At 34.4% G+C, this 16824-nt stretch overlaps 1 protein-coding gene across 1 annotated transcript in view; it reads right to left on the bottom strand.

Annotated features, from left to right (window-relative positions):
* GPM6A (glycoprotein M6A) overlaps positions 1-16824 on the bottom strand; it is a 116463-nt gene that overhangs the window by 16684 nt on the left and 82955 nt on the right. Inside the window, exon 3 of the mRNA XM_085058699.1 lies at positions 9530-9686. Coding sequence (XP_084914825.1) covers positions 9530-9686 — 157 coding nt within the window. The remainder of the gene's footprint in view (positions 1-9529; positions 9687-16824) is intronic.

Raw genomic sequence — 16824 nt, forward strand, 5'->3', positions numbered from 1 at the left:
ACAAAAACACAGCGAGAAAATTAACGCCCAAATAAAATTTAACTCCAGAAAACTCACATTGCCGTGTAATTTTATCTTTGCTCCAAACCACTCAGTACTTACTTTTACACTTTCTTTCAATCTCATATTTATTTTATAGGCACTCCCTGACGTGAGCTCTCAACCCTGAGAGCTGCAAAAAGATGTACACCTTGCTGTGTTTACATCCCCTTTAGATTTACTGTCCTATGACACACACACAAAAAATGTTTACTTTCAGCTACATGAATTAAGAGGTTCCTTCAAACCTCTTCACAGCCTCAGAAGTTCTCTTTGCCAGTTTTGGCCAGAGATCAAAACTGTGTTTACAGAGATCATGTATATCCATCCTGCCCAGCACCTATTATGCATGATTATGGAACCCTGGAAGTGCTGAACATCACCCAGGACAAGCCCAGGGTTAACTTGGTTATCCAATAGGAATATTGGGAAACAGCTGGCTTCCTCAGTGCAGTGCAGTGTAGTTCTGGTTTTGGGTGCATTGTCTGAACAGGAAATGCCAAAACAAGCCCTGTGTAGGATTTGTTGCCACTCAGAAGCATGAACAGGAAGATCTTTTCAATTTCTTCCTGAATTGCCCTCTCTCTAGAATGTCCCATTCACTTTCACATCTCCATATATTTGACTTCAATACTAATAAAAACTTATTTAGCTTTAGCACTTTGCCCAGCCTCAAATTCATAACTGACCTTTGGCTTTCAAACCTTCTGCTTTATTTTATTCATTTTGCCCAGAAAAAAATTCCTCTGAGTTATTACTACTGTCTCCTTGGCCTGTGCACATTATGCATAAATGCATTTGCATCCTCTTTTTAAATTATTCATTGCAGTTGCCACATATTTTCTAAGATGCTGAAATTTCTTGATGAAGTTGTACTTGTAGAGTACTGATGGAGTGCACAGTTGTCTCTTCAGTTCACAAGAAGTGAGATTTAAAGTACTACACATGTTCCAACTTCAGACCTATTGTTTCTTTTAATTCAATTTTCTATAATGCAGGGTTCTGACTAGTACCTTGCATCAACAGTCCAGACTCAATAATGTTCTTTTATCAATAAATGTAATGACAGAATAGTTTAATGATTAGATATTTGCTCCTGTGCATCACCTGTATTATTACCCCACAGGTGTTTAGTTCTTCTTTTGAGAGGTTCAGATTTCATCCAGCAGAGTTTTGCAATTTTTTTAATTTTTAAAGAAGAATCTCTACATAAATACTTCAACCTCTTCCCAATGGATTTTTTTGCAACAGTATCTTACACGTGTAATTCCCCATACACAAAGATGAAAGAGAGAAAGTAGAAAACTTGTTGAGTTCCTCTGGAAAATATTTGAACAATGCAGAAGCTAAAACAGCCTTTGCTGCTTAACTTAAAATGTTGTCTAGAACCAACAATGCTATTATTTATTTGAATGTAAATAAATCAGAAACTGAGAAAAAATTATACTGATCCCTTTAGAAATTAATATGTTCAAGAAGGACTGTTGAGTATCCCACAAGGAAATGGCCTCTAACATTCTCATTTCTGTGCTAACTAGCATCTCCAAATTCATGCCTCATTCATGAAGAGAAATAAAAGATGAAGCAAAAGTATTTCAACTTGTTTTATTTTATATAGAATGTTGCTGGAAGAGACTATTGTGCTGATAATACCACTAAATGCACTGTAAACCACTGAAAATATACCCTTACAAAGTCTCTTCTTCTCGGTCTACAATATCCCTTTCATTGCTAACGATCACTTGGTGGACTTTTATTATTGCCTCTAGAAAACATGTTCATTCTCTCTCTCTCTCTAACATATTATACTCCCAGGCACAGCTCCAAGAGTCTTGTTGAAACATGGATAGATTTCATGGTATGCTATTACTGTCATGTGGTTGATTCTTCTTGGCTTGCATTCAAGTCAACTGCTTCAAGAGGAGAAAAAAAAGCCAATATTGATCCAAATTTCTCTTCATAGAGGGACAGACTTCTCAGGTTTGCCTAACTGCAATTCATTCACATACTAGATACTAGGTAATGTGAATTTCTTTTGACTGTTAAAATATATTACAAGTAAATTATTAACCCTGGAAAATTGAAATTCTATTTTATGGAAGTTTTGTTTGGGTTTTTTAAACCATTTTTCTCTACAGATAGTTTAGATGTAAGAAAAACAGATTTTGTCAAAATTAGGAGCAATTCCCCTTGTTACTTTTTGCTTTTCACTTGCACAAACATTTTTCTAAAATTTCCTTTAAATGTGTATTTCAAGGTTAAAATATTTCATGCATTATTTCTATTGCTTTGGAAACCATTTAGATGCATATAAAAAGCTGGGCTGCTTTCTGATTTATGCTGTTGATTTATTGGTAGCAGTGGAGGAGGAGATTTCCACAGGCACCCCTCTCTAACAAATTGATTCACTTTTTGAAATATTGCTTAGTAAACAAATCAATGAAATATCAGTTTGAAGAAGATAGCTTTGCATCAATGCAAGATTAAGTTTTAACTAAAGATCATGTAATTTTTCTCTTTGGTAATTCCTTAGAAACCAAACACTCTAATTTACTTTTTATTTCTGCATTTTCTTTAGAACATTGATGGGTTTGTAGAATTGTGATGCTTAAAGTTGTTATCATTAATTATTTTATATGTCATTCAGTCAAGACTATAATTTTTGTAGTCTGACAGGCTTCTGAAGCCCTACAGAAAGCATTGGATCTTTACTGCTGCTTAACAAAGGCAGAATTTTCTATATAATTTTTTTACAATCTTTCAAGTAGGAATTACTTTTTCTCAAAATGCATATGCTCAAGTTTTCACAAGATCACAAGTTCTCACAGTTCTCAAAGTTATCCTCTACCTTTTGGGTTTTTTTTAGTGGTGTTTTTCTAGCACTAGGAGGTACTGCCTGGGAATATAGCTGAGCTATTTGCTTTGTATTTAAACATGATTAAAGATAAATAATCTGGTTTTAAAACTGTCTTTTTAAAATATGGAGTAGATATCTTCATTAAATACTCCTTTTTCACATGGTCTTCAGCCTATGTTCATGCCACATAACTATTCACTTCAAAAACATAAAAAATGAAAACCAGTCAGTTTCACCATTACCTTTGCCATGACAATGTAGGCTAGTCCTAAAAAAAAAAAAAATCCAGGTTATGCTACCAAATAACTGATAACTTATTTATAAATCCTGAACAATACTCTAATGGTTTGCAGTGATGACTAGTTTTCCATACACAGAAGAAGATAAAACACTTAGCTAGGAAAATACTGAGCAATACAGATTGTTTACATTTTTCACATTTCCAAAATTTGCATTGTGACCTTTTTTCAGGAAGTTTCCATGGATTGTAGTTGGACACAAGACAGTGAAGCTTAAACTAGAAAGCAGAAATAATACTTAAACCTCTAGACAGATGTGTCACTCAAGGTTTATACTTGACTGTCAAAAATAAGAATGTGTCTTCTTTCCTGATATATTCTTAATAGGTTTTGAGAAGCCGATGAGAAAATGAAGGGGTAGGGATCTTCCTTGTTTGTTTCTTGTCTTGAAAAGCATTTGAAATCAACAACACAGCTTTTAAAGCTTTTATTGTGACCTTAAATGATAAATTTAGAAGTTTCCCTCCTTCCTGTGCAAGCAATGCATGAAAATGTTTACAAAGCTAGCCATGAATTCATAAGACATCAATAGGGTGATGCAGTTCACATGAAGAACAAAGGTTTTTACGTGAACAGAGAACAAAGGTATATGGTTTCTGTGGGTTTTCTTTCACCATAAAAATAATGAATTTGTGATAATTCCACTGGTATTCAAAGGCTTAAATAGCTATAAAAACAGTAAGATGTCTAGATGCAATGAATAAGTTAGCCAGGTGAGAACAAGGATCAGGAAAAACTGTCATCATCTGATGAAACATTCAAGTTAAAGCTGAAATGGATTATCTGAACACAGGGGAAATAAAGCTATCATCTTGAGCAATTTATGATGATCAATATTAGAAATTCAAAGCCTGTGGAGAAAGTGCAACTGCTCCCAAAGTTAAGCATACTTTGGAAATGCATGATAGCAGTTTAATTAACAAAAAATACTTATTGACTGAGCTCACATGCCAAGAAAAAAAAATCTGTCATTGATGTGCAAGACACACAGCACAGACTGAAGCAAAAACGTTTCGTCCGGTTTATCACCAGCAAGAGCATTTCTGTCAGCGAGGAGCAAGACCAAGAGAAGCTGAGAAGATGCTGGCAAGGCACATTACAATGTCTGGCACACTTGTCTATTAAAGGAAGTAATGAACACTGCAGTCAACAAAGGGCTGCATATGCAACACATGGCAAGTTACGTGAAGAAAGGAAAATCAAATGAAAGTATAATTTTATAAGTGCAGCATCCCTGAGTGAGAAAATCTGGAACTGTACAATAAAGATAAACAAAAAAGCTTGGATAGATTACAGAAATAAGAGGGACAAAAATTAGAGGCAACACTTAGAAATGTAAAACAAAATAATTTCTGAGCAAAATAATTTCTTTCTGCAAAAGATTTTTAAAAGTATAACATATAGAGAAAAAAAGAACTTGCATTCTTCTTTCTTTTCAAGAAACCATATGTATATTAGCAATGCAGTTAGGAGAGCAATGGAATAAAGATGACTTTCTTAACCATTCAGCTAAGTTGTGAACTATTGCTAGGCTTGTTCTTCTTATTTCAAGAAGAAGAGCAGAAGATTGTAAGGCATGAAGTCCTCTAAAGAAATTCCAACACAGGTCTAGTATCCAGGGACAAGATGACTTCCAACAATCTATAAAATTGTTAATATGTTTCTTGTTATCTACTAACTCCAGCAGTGTTTAGATAGCAAATGTTATTCACCTAAGCTCCAACTAAATGGTCCAGGCAAGAGACATCCAACTAAACATATATAGTTGATTGAAGTGCTTACTATAAAAGACATAACTTATAAGACTTGAGGCTTTTTGCAGAAAATAGGGCAGAAAAATTCAGCTCATCTGACAAAGTTTGTCTAAGCCTCTGTCTCCTTTAACCACTGAAGGAGCATAGGCCTTTCTCTTGACAACCTTAGTGACATTCTTAATTAGGTGGGATATATCTGTGTCATAATATATTCCCTCTGAAATTAACTACTCCATTAACTTCTGAGTAATTTGTGGAAAAAATTCGTTTCTGGTTTTCAACTAAGCAGTCAGAAAGGTCAGAGCACTATATGGATCTCACCTTTCTCATTTCCCATATCACTTTCTGAAACTCCTTACGGCATACACAGCTTATGTGTACAAGTGGTTTTTAGATATTTTCCATAGTTAAGGTTAGATTAAAGAATTCTAGACCCATAAGTACATCTGCTGTCTTGGAGAAAAAGTCCTTTATTTCTCACAAATGAAAAAGTATGATGGTATGAAGCATACTACAGTCCTCAGATGGAACAGAATTTAATCAGAAGCAAGGCCTCCCTGTCTGTCAGTTCAGCATATTTTTCACCAGAATATCCAGATATGTTATCTAATTCTCAGAAATGAGAGCTTCATTTCTAGCATTCCAAAATAATACATCTGTTCTGGGTGGGAAAACCAGCTGAGCCTGCACTGAACTCTCTTCCTCCTGTTACACAAAGAATCAAATGTCAATCTGATGCAGTTTCACTGCCTCTAGAATAACTGGTCTGGTAAGGAAAAGATGAAGTGATGAGTTCACAGATGGTTTTTCAAAACATTTGTGCAGCTTCCATGTTTTTTTGCAAAATAAAATCTGGAAATATTTTGGGAAATTCATGTTTAAGTTTAGGCACTCAAAAAGCAAGTGTGAAATAGCACATAGGTAATCAGTATCCAGAATTATTTTCAAAGGCAGAAAAATCCTTGTCAGTTATTAAAAAAAAATGTTCCTAAAGATACAGAAGATATATGCTAGTTCAATTTAGAATATAAAACATCTTTCTCTAGAGCCTTGACATGTTTCTTTTGAAAAGCAAGATACAAAGAAACAGAAATTCAACTGCCATGATGAAGTACTTTTATAATGTTTTCTGATGAAATAAAAGAAACCCTCAAACCTTTCCCATTTCATACCATAAAATGAGGTAAAAAGCATCATTGTGTTTCTTTGTTCATTTTTTTCTATTGACTGTAAGCAGATATTCTAAAACAAGGTGTAAACGAGGCTTTCTGTGACCAAGGGAGCTGAATATAAATAGGAAGGGTATTAAATTGCAAACATGAAAACAGTATTACAAATGGCTTCAGGCCTGTCTCCTATTCTTCACTAATCATGCTGCAGCACAGTTATATATGACTGTTTATTTAATACTCTAAAAGCATGTTCAGGCATGGAAAAATGAACACTAGAAACAAAGCCATCCCTCCTCAAATGTGACTGGCATGGTTTTGCTGCTTTTATTTTACTTTTCACAGTAAATTAAGTCTGCAAGCATTGCCAATGAGAGCCTTCACTGTCACTTTCACAAGCCCTCTCTCAAATGTGAGAGGCTCTACTCCATGGCAGCACTGATATGACTTGGATACTAAGCCTCTGAATGCTCATATCAGCTGATTACTCAACTATACAGTCACTGGAAAGGTTAGGTTGAGCTATTTCTTTTTCCATTACTTCAGGCAAAAAAAATTCCTTAAGTCCATGCAGAGCTAGAAAGTGAGCTATTTGCAGCTAAAAAGGGAGGTCAGGAAGGGCACATGAAAAGTTCCTTCAGATGTTGGCTATTGGTGTTCTTAAAGGCTTGCTTTTCAAAGACTACTTCTCAAGAAAGAGAAAAATATGTTACTTTTAATATTTCCATATGTAGAGAACAAACTTTTCCTCCTTGAAATTTTTTCATTGATTTTTTTCCCTCCATTTTCATAATAGCTTTAGTCACAGACATAACAAATTTGGTCATGAAAAATATCAATGACAAACAACTGGTGACAACAGCAAAGCTGAAGGACTTCATTTTCAGACTTTAACATGCTAAACCACTATTTAGAAAGACATCAATAAATTTGATGTGAAATCAGAGTCACAATTGAATTTTTTACAAAGGTGGTTTTGCTGTAGAGCAATTTTTATAATTTTAATTTTTCAAAGCAACAGATATCCTGTGTATACTTTTCTGTTATTATTAAGGCATTGCTAAAAGAAACCAACTGTTTAATCTTTGACAGGTTAGATTCTAATATTTACAATATTACTAGCTCAAAATTGCATACAAGGAAGATTTCTTGCAACTTGTAGTATCTGCCAACCCCTTGTAATAGCATTGTTTCATTTTGGCAACGGTACATAACAAAATTTATTAAAGCAACTATTTAACAATGGAAAAATCTGGCCATGACACACAATACTGATTCAGTTTCATTTATCTCTCCAGTATTCTTTTTGTTGTTCTTAGATCTTATTTCTTTATATCAATGCATTTGTTAAGGAACTGAATAAGTTCTAAACATATCACTGCTGGATTGAAATATTTTCTAATTCCAAATATATATATATATATATATATATATATATATAGAGAGAGAGAGAGAGAGAGATACGTATATATACATATATAAATATATATTTAATATAACATGTTCTTTTCCCCTCAGGAATTTTAAGGATGAGACAATGAAAATAAACTTAGTCAAAAGGGTATTTAGTTTTAATTGACATATATGACATTCTGGCTTTAGCATTTGTCTAGAGCACAGACTCTAAAGCCAGAATAATCTGAAATAGCTCCAGACATTTGTATGGCAATCTAACTGACATATCATCAAAATAAGACAAGCAGTCAAACAACAGGTTCAAGGGTTTTTTCACCAGGAAAAAACCCAAACTTCTACTGACTTAAAGAATAAAGACAAAAATGTATTGAACTCAAAATAAATGATGGATTACTATAATTGTGATCATAAACATTATACAGCCTTAACCTGAGCTGCACGATATGTAGAAACCCAGGGCTTCTCAAAGTAAAATGCAAACATTGCAAATTACTGATGAGGGAAGAAAAGTGCTGAAGGAATTAATGTAATGAATCATTAATAATAACAGTGACATTAACCATAGAATAACTGTTTAACTGTTCATTTCTTCTGGCACGTACCATAGAATTACAGTTTTCTAAACTGTGAGAGGATGCAGCACTGCTCTGCTGCAATACTGAGGACAGGCATGCATGGGAGCTGTGAAAAAAATAATGTTCTGAAAGTTTTGCTACTCTGTACAGAATTTAAACTAGCTTAGTAGGTCCTCAGTGAATATAGATTACAGACTTTTTTCCAGGAGATGAAAGCAGTGTTGGCATGAGCAATGACTGCTCTTCATTTAAAATGTTCTGTCTTTGCTTATATATTTATTTAAAGGTTTTAAAGCAATCTTAGTCAAAGCTCCAAAACCATACAATGACGACAGGAATGAAAGAAAGAGAGATGAAAACACAGGATTACTGTGGAGCACATTACATTTATGTAGAGATGACACACATACTGCATTTCCCAATTTACAAGACGTAGATCATCTCTGCTCAGTTTAACCTTAAATGTCAGGATATCCGAAATATTAGTTTTTATAGTCTTTGTAGGACTGGAAGTATCTATTGTTTATATTTGTTTTTAGAGTGTATTCTACTTCATTAAGTGTTGACAGTTGTAGTAGAGTACAGTGGGAAACCCAACTTTGCCTATTATTTTATATGTTGTTTATTGTTAATATATGATAAAAATAAGTGTACCTTAACATCCAGATCTATTTGGCTGTATTTATTAACTTACTATTCCTCACAAAATATGAGATTTTAATACAGATTGTTTTTGCAGAAATATTCAACTCCAACAGCTACCAAGTGCACAGGCCTCTTATGCTAGATGCAGAAGAGTCAAATACCAAAAACGTTAGTTACCTGCCATTGAACAGAAATGTTAAAATAATGCCAGTTGAAACAGTCAGCAATTTTAGTATGACAAACTTAAATTTAAGTCCCAGTACAAATCAGAATTTTTTTAATCTAGGTTTTTCAGGGTCATAAGTGAATGGTCTCTCCAAATCAGAGATTAACACAGGAGTAAATAATGGGCTGTTTGCCAGTTAGAAACAAAATAGAACCTGATGACAGGTCTCAGCTTATTCCAAAGAGGAACAGGCAAGATTCCTAAACTAACTGAAAATAATAGTAGGGGAAATATTTCTTTCCCAGTAGAGCCAGAGGCCCTTTAGTTTTTGTCCTGTCCAGGACAGTTTATGTTGCTGAGGTAATAAGTTTTTACATTCAACTGGTGGAATCAATTGCTCCTGAGTAGCAAGAATTACTTAGAGTTTAACCAATACAGAGAACATTTGTAACACTCTATTCTCCTTTGCTGAAACTATTAAACACTGAACTGAGGTATCACAAAATATTAAAGAAACACAAAACCAAAATATAAAGATCACAAGGCACTAAAATATGTACAAAGCATGTTGAATTTGTCGTAAGTACGAAAGATTTGTTCACCACTTACCCAGGCACTCACACATCTGCCGCAAGTGGTGATTTTGAAATCTCCATAGAGATCCTTGATGGCACCAGTTGTAAAGAATCCTTCCACCATCAGCAGAATGCCATATACAAAGAATGCAGCTGCTACACCATATATCACATACTTGAAGATGTCAATCCTGTATAGGAACAGTAAAAATAAATTATCTGCATAAATATATAAAGCTGACTCTGAAATTTCAGGGTGAGAAAATCAGACCCACTAAGACTCAAACTTTCTACACTGGAGTCAGTAAAAAGTCATTATGATGTGCCATAATGACAGCTGAAGCTGGGGACAGAAATGAACTTTGAAATAACATAGCACTGATATAAGGAACACTAGGTCATTTAATCTGATTACATGTAAAAATGTATGTGTTTAAGGTAAGACAGCAAAAATTGTCACATCCATTTAAAAGTCTAACTGACTCTTAAATAAACTTTTCTTCTGCTTATTTTTTCCTTTAAATGAAGTGGAAAAGAAAAAAAAAGAAAAGTAAAAGGAAACCAAAATCTGACACAACTCCTGAGTCACACATTTTATCCAGCATTTAGGTTATAGGAGATATTTAGCTACAATCTTCAACAAAACTTTCTGCACATACAAGTCGTTCTCAAGCCGCAATGTCAGTCTGCCTTAACTTCTCATTTTTAGTCTCTCACTTATTCTCAAGTGGACAAAGTGTTTGACACAAAATAATAAAGTCATCAAAACAGATTCCTTACTTCAAACCAGACATATTATTCAAGAAGTAAATAGGTCAGATCATCTGGAGTTATTCTATAATAAGGCTTTAAAACATCATTTCATAGACACACAGCTGAATCTTGCAGTGTGACATGCAGAGCCCTAGAAGGTTCAATTCACTACAAAAAAAATTACCTGGGTTGTGTGGTTTTTCTTCCCAGCACTGCCTAGAAGTTCAACTCTGGCTCAAGGGAACCCTGCCTCCTAAATATTCTCTCATGACCAGAGTTTGCGAAAAGATTTTTGATAGCACCTCTGCTCTGTTGAGTAAATTTGGAAACGTTCCTACTGACCATAGCTTTAGATCAGCAGATATCAAAGTTTTCTAATTGAACTTCTCTAAAAAACTAGCCACAGTAAATTTTCAGTTTATTGGCGTGACAGGGCAGGACAACTCTATAAAATGGTAATACGCAAATTTAAGATGGCACTAAGTTCCAATCATATCCTCCACATCAAGAAAGCAACACCTCAGAACAAAAAATAAGGCTGAGAACCATTAGAATCTGGCAGAAGAATTTTGACATGCCATTACCCACACTGGATGTTTCTCAAGACAATTATTATTATTTTTTATTGTTATGAAAGGAAATATTTAATGATAAAAATTCCTTAGGAGCAAACTTTTCATCATCACCCAAAAGACAACTCACAATACACATTTTACATGTAAAATACAATAAAAAAATATCAACACTCCACTAAAATAACTTTGGTCTTGAATGGTTTTCAAAAGGTTCAAAGCCAGGTTAAAGTTTAGACTTAAAAAATACAATAAAAATCCAATTAAACTTCTGCCCTTATTGTGAGGGGGAGAAGTACTATAAATGAATGCTTGTGGAAATGAGACAGGTTATCTTTTTCCCTTACATTCTAATACCAAAGCACTTCCAGCCTTTTTCTTTACATTGCTTTTTCTTTCATATTCAGGTGAAAATTAATTGATTTCTGTATGGAATAGATACATGAACTATTCAAAAGGGTGAACCAGATTTAACACCGTGGAAAGTATGAGATGATGCAGAGGAAATTTATTTTAATATATATAATTCTGATTACATTGCAAAAGTCCATTTTCCCTGATTTTATGGTAATTTAGTAATTCAGCCATTGCAATACCATTTTTTTAACATTGAAACTGTGTTTTAAGACTAACTTGTCATTATGATTTTAAAAAGTTACAAAAACAAATAGCAACTTCATGACTATTCCATAAAAACTCAGCCAATTCCTATATTATATACTTTAAAAAATTGTGACCTTCACCAGTGGTTGAAACCCAGGAGTTCTGCCAGCAGCAGCTCCTCACAGACCTCTGTGTGCTCAGTTACAAGCTATCATTGCCCTAAAGAGATTAGGACTTTTGAGAAGTCCAGAGACTATTTCAGTCCTTACAACAGCCCTTTAAACCATCTGTGCTGAGTCTCCCACTGAGCTGCTTGTGTCAAAAAGTGTACTAAGAGATCTCTGCTTTTACCTTGGCCTTATGTGCATCTACAGGAATAACTTTCACTTAAGCCTTCCTTTCACAAAAGGAAAAAATATATATAGCCAAACACTAGCCAAATATAGAAATCAATTTCTTCCTCATCCACTCACTACAGTGAGGTCATAAAATCTCTGCTTGTCACACTGTATGGGATGAAATAGCCAGATTTATTCCAAGAGAAAAGAATCTCCTACAAAGCAAAGAGCAAAAAGATAAAAATTGTGAGACAACCACTGAACTACCTCTTTAAAAGTCAGATAGAATTGTATTGCATTATAGCTACATTTAACATCTGCTGTATTTAAAGAAAATGTAATACAACAGTAAATTTTTATATCATTTTGAAGATAGCATTGCTATTAAGTTATTCTGCAGCATCTAATACAGTTCACATAAACTTATATTTTCTCATTAAATTATAACAGATAAAAGATAGACTTTATAAAATGGAGATTGCCTTTCTTTAAAATAAAATGGGATTCTTTGTGGATGAACTCAGGGAGATTAATTGCCATCTGTGCTTCAGCAAATTCTCAAATGCTGCAGACAGAGCATGAGATCAACCAGGGAGGTAGAAGGGAATGGCAGAAGGGGTGATGAACCTGAGCCAATGGGCAAGATGGGTAAGGACAAAGAAAAAGAACAAGAAGAGCTTATACTTGTGTAAGCTGGAATGGAAGGGAAGAGGTGGGTAAGGAGAAAAGAAAGGAGACAAAATGATAAAGATAAATTTTGTGCTTCTGACAGGATTGGAAAAATATACGTTAGGTGCAGACTAAAGCTACTCTAAATAAGCAAAAAGAAATAGTGAATACCTAGTCACTAAATACAAGAGTCCCACTAGAATTATATAAGGATATAATTAAGGTCATGTAACATTTCTACTGAAGGACAGACCATGAAGATTATGAAGATAAACATAATTTTAAAAAAATCATGTTGATCATGCAATCTTCACATGTTAACCTTAGCTGCTGAGTAGAATAAGCTGAATGGTTATCTAAAAATAAAATAATTGTGAAAATCATCTTGTAATTAGTAAAAACTCTTTTAAAAGATATAGAATAATCTAAACCATATTTTGCATACTGTCTTAATCTCGTAGATGCTCCATGGATTCTGGATCTGCCCTTCCTCACAACACTGTGTTCAGAAATGTTAAAAGCAAAAACATTACTGCTTTCAATTAGTGATCTAAATCAAGCTAATCTTTCAATTTTTTCAATTCTTTCTCTTGCCACTGGGTCATTAATTATTCCATATTAATCAGACTCCCTAATTCATTAATCTGAATCTGGATTCTATCCAGGAAGAAGTCTATTTCAAATATCTCTAGAGAAAAGACTTTCCTCTTCTGGCAGAAGTTATTAATGGAAGGTATTCTCAATGAACAGGTTGAACCCAAGTAGCAAGTAGACTATCCCAGCAGAGACAAGTCAGAGGTGAGTGAAAACATTCTTAATGAATCAGATCAATGTTGCAGATTTCCTACTGTGTATTTGCATTGTCTTTTGGCAACTTTAATATAAAAAAATAAATCAGCAAGCAATAAGATAATTTGTTGAACAATCATGTCTATGTGTAGCAGGTTTTTGTGAAAGGTGTGTTAGTACTGTTTTGGAACAATCTACATACATGCTAGCGATTTTTTTTTTTTTTTAAGTGGGTTCATATAGTAATGCAGTCCAGTCATTTAGTTGTAATTAACAGCGATTAAAAGTTCACACTAGTTTGCCCTGTGACATGTGATTCCCATGCTGCCCAGAAAACCATTATATTCAAATAAATTATGTGTGCACTTCAGCCTGAACAAATGATAAAAGCCTAATATTGCAAAGGTTTCATCAGCCTACCCACCAGAGTACTAGGTGTTACTGTGGGAATAGTTTTCCTGAATGTATAAATCTGTCTCACATTTCTCTCCCTGAATTTGTAATGTAGCTTCTCCAATATATACAATGACATTAAGATATTACAGATGTTAAAAAGAACATGGTTGCCAGTAAACTGTACCTATACTCTGAATGCAAGTAGTATTGGGCAATCACATCTATTCCCAAGCTAAAAAAAACCCCAAGCACAATAAGAAAAATTAAATACCAAAGCAATCAAAGTACTCAAATGTTAATAAGATTACCATAGTACAATTCCTAATTGAAAACGTGGTGGTTTTTGGGTTTTGGGGGTTCTTTTGTTTGTTTGTTTGTGGTTTTGTTTTTGTGGTTTTGTTTGTGGTTTTTTCAGCTGGCATAGACAATTTAGAAGGATGAGAAATACATGCAAATGTTACCATTGGGGTGGAATAGCTTTGCCAGTTTTGGAAGGTTGTTGGTTTTTTTAAATTTTATCCTCTTTCAATTACAAGGAACTTTGAATTGTTGATGTTTATATCTAGAATACACAGTAATCTCTGTTATTCTGTAAACCAGCAATGCTGGCCTCCATGCCAAACCTCTTGCCCCCTAAGGGACTGATCTCAAGAGGGTATTAAGACACTGAGATAGCAGCCTCCCTCCTCAAGCTGTCTCAAGCTTGTAGAAATAGTTTTGCAAATGTGTTTTTAGAAGACAGACAAGATATAAGGGGATATTTGCGAATAAAAAGGTCTGTTTAGGCTGTGCAGAATCCAAGCCCTGCGGAACCTTTAAAAAGATGTGCTCAGGCTCTCCTGCAAGCCAGCTGGGAACAATTTCTTTGTGTCAGTTCATGATACTATTCACTTAAACAGGTTGAGCAAAGAAGATAGCTGGTACCATGAAACTGAGCGAATTTATTAGGAAAAGGAGGAGACAAGCAAAGACAAACTTCAGAAGGAAAACACTGTGAAAAAGAAGAGTTTATTAATGTGCTACCTGCAAAGTAAGACAAAAACACCCAAGTAACAGCACAAATGAGGTAAAATAAACTGAAATAGTCTCACTGTGAAGGGAAAGATGAAAGTACTAAGAAAATGTCAGCATAAATCCATGAGAAATATTAATTTTTAGGTTCAGTTAATAAGGAGACTAACTTCTAAACTTCAGGTGGGAAGAAAACAAAACTGATATACAGAAAGCTCAACTAATAGTTATCAGGAAATGATAAGAAGAGAAAGGATTAACAGTAGACAAAAGATAAGAACAAACACCACCAAAAGGTAATTTTTATTAAAGCAGAAAGAAAATACAATAGAAAGAAAACAGAGACTTCTGATTATGTATTTCTGGAAGAAATTTTGTGTGTAATCATACAAAACATTTGCTGAAAACTAAAGCCAGATTGTTAGGATTATATGAAGAAGAAACCATCATACTACAATATGCAAGTTACATTCACATTCTGCAAAGGCCAGATTTTCTTGTTCTACTCTGAAGCAAAGCTGATGTGACATAAGTACCCATTGATCTTAATTTGTGATGTACAACTCTCTACAGGCATGCAGAATAGAACCCTAGATCAACACCATCTAGACGTTTGTTCCTTCCTTCCTAGGAATGGAACTGTTGAGCAGAGATTTCTTGCAGCACATCTAAAAGCCCTACAGCATCTTCAAGCTAATGAAAGAAGAGCAAAAGCAGCACAAACCACACCTCTGCTCTATGAATCTTGTTTCCTGAAATAGGAAAGGATCCAGCATGAGAATTTTAGTAATCATGAAATCTTTGGGTCCAAAACACTGAATTTTGACTATGACTGATGGACAAAGCTTCTCCTCAACAGTTTGGTGGTTTTGGGTTTTTTTGGGTTTTTTAATTATCTAATTTTGTTTTGTCTATAATTACTTTCTTAGAAACATTTTTAGAGATGCTAAGTACAGAAGAGATCAGGAGCCTTCTTTGTCTGAAGAAGGCAAAAAACCCCACTGGATCTAGTGCAGAGTAGTGTGCTGACTTCTGGTGAATTACATGATGGTTGCTGTGCACTGTGGGCACTCAATTCCCAGGCAACCTTCTGTAGCAATAAAATATAAACAGATGTGAGAAAAGCATATCACAGGATCTGTGAGTGTTTCATTAGTACATCTATAAACCTGGAGACACACTAAGTATGTATTGACAGTGTAAGACTGACTTTTTACTGTATGTCCAGATGGGATCATAATACAGAATTTTCCCCTTTCAGATATCCCGTGGAACAGCCAGTTATCTCAGTTTTACATGGCACATAAATCAATATTTAGCTTTCTATGTAATGTGGATATTACATAGAAATATACGCTTTCCATTTTATCTGTTTATAAAGTGAACTAAGACTAAAAGGAAATAAAGGCATTTGAAAAAGAAAAAGATATTTCCTACGGAGATGAACCACCTTTTGAGAAAGGTCTATTGCAAGGGAAATCACAGACATGCAGTGATTATAGCTAATCTAAGATTCCAGTCAGCCAGGAAAGAGAGCTGCTCAACACAGTACTGAATAATACAGATGTCTGACTAAAAGTAGGAGAATGTATTTGCACAGAAGAAGCCCAATAAATTCTTTATGTAAGATCACTCTGCTGGTAGTCACATTCACTGCTGTGAATTTTCCAGATTATTCTGCTGATATTCTCATGTGGTACTATGGATTTCCTTATTCAATTTCATAAAATGAGGACTATGTCTTAGCAGGTACTTCCTAAATCCTAAATTTTACTTACATAGGTTCTTGATGGTATTGCCTTTAATAAAATACAGGAGACTGGACTATATAATATAGCTGAGAAGGTGGTAAATGTGACTTCTCAGCACTGTATAATCTTGCAAATGTCATGTTCTGAGGTGCTGATATTTTTTGCCAGATTTGATGCATCTGCCAATGATACCAGATCTAAAATCCTGAGTTCTGCTTCTAATATTTAATATGCTGTATTTGTCCAGTGTCACTATTTATATGTGACTCAATTATTCCAATGAAATAACTGTTCTCCTTAAGCAAACTGCATCCTCAATGACATCATTCTCTCTCTGGTTGTTCCTGTTAAATTATAATACCCAAAAAAGACACATGGGTCAAGGTTAGACATTCCTTGCAGAGATAACTTCATTCTTCTACACAGTCAGTTGCTGGTTCCAAACAT

Source organism: Lichenostomus cassidix, chromosome 4, assembly GCF_008360975.1.
Source record: "Lichenostomus cassidix isolate B80296 chromosome 4, HeHo_3.0, whole genome shotgun sequence".
Taxonomy (NCBI): Eukaryota; Metazoa; Chordata; class Aves; order Passeriformes; family Meliphagidae; genus Lichenostomus; species Lichenostomus cassidix.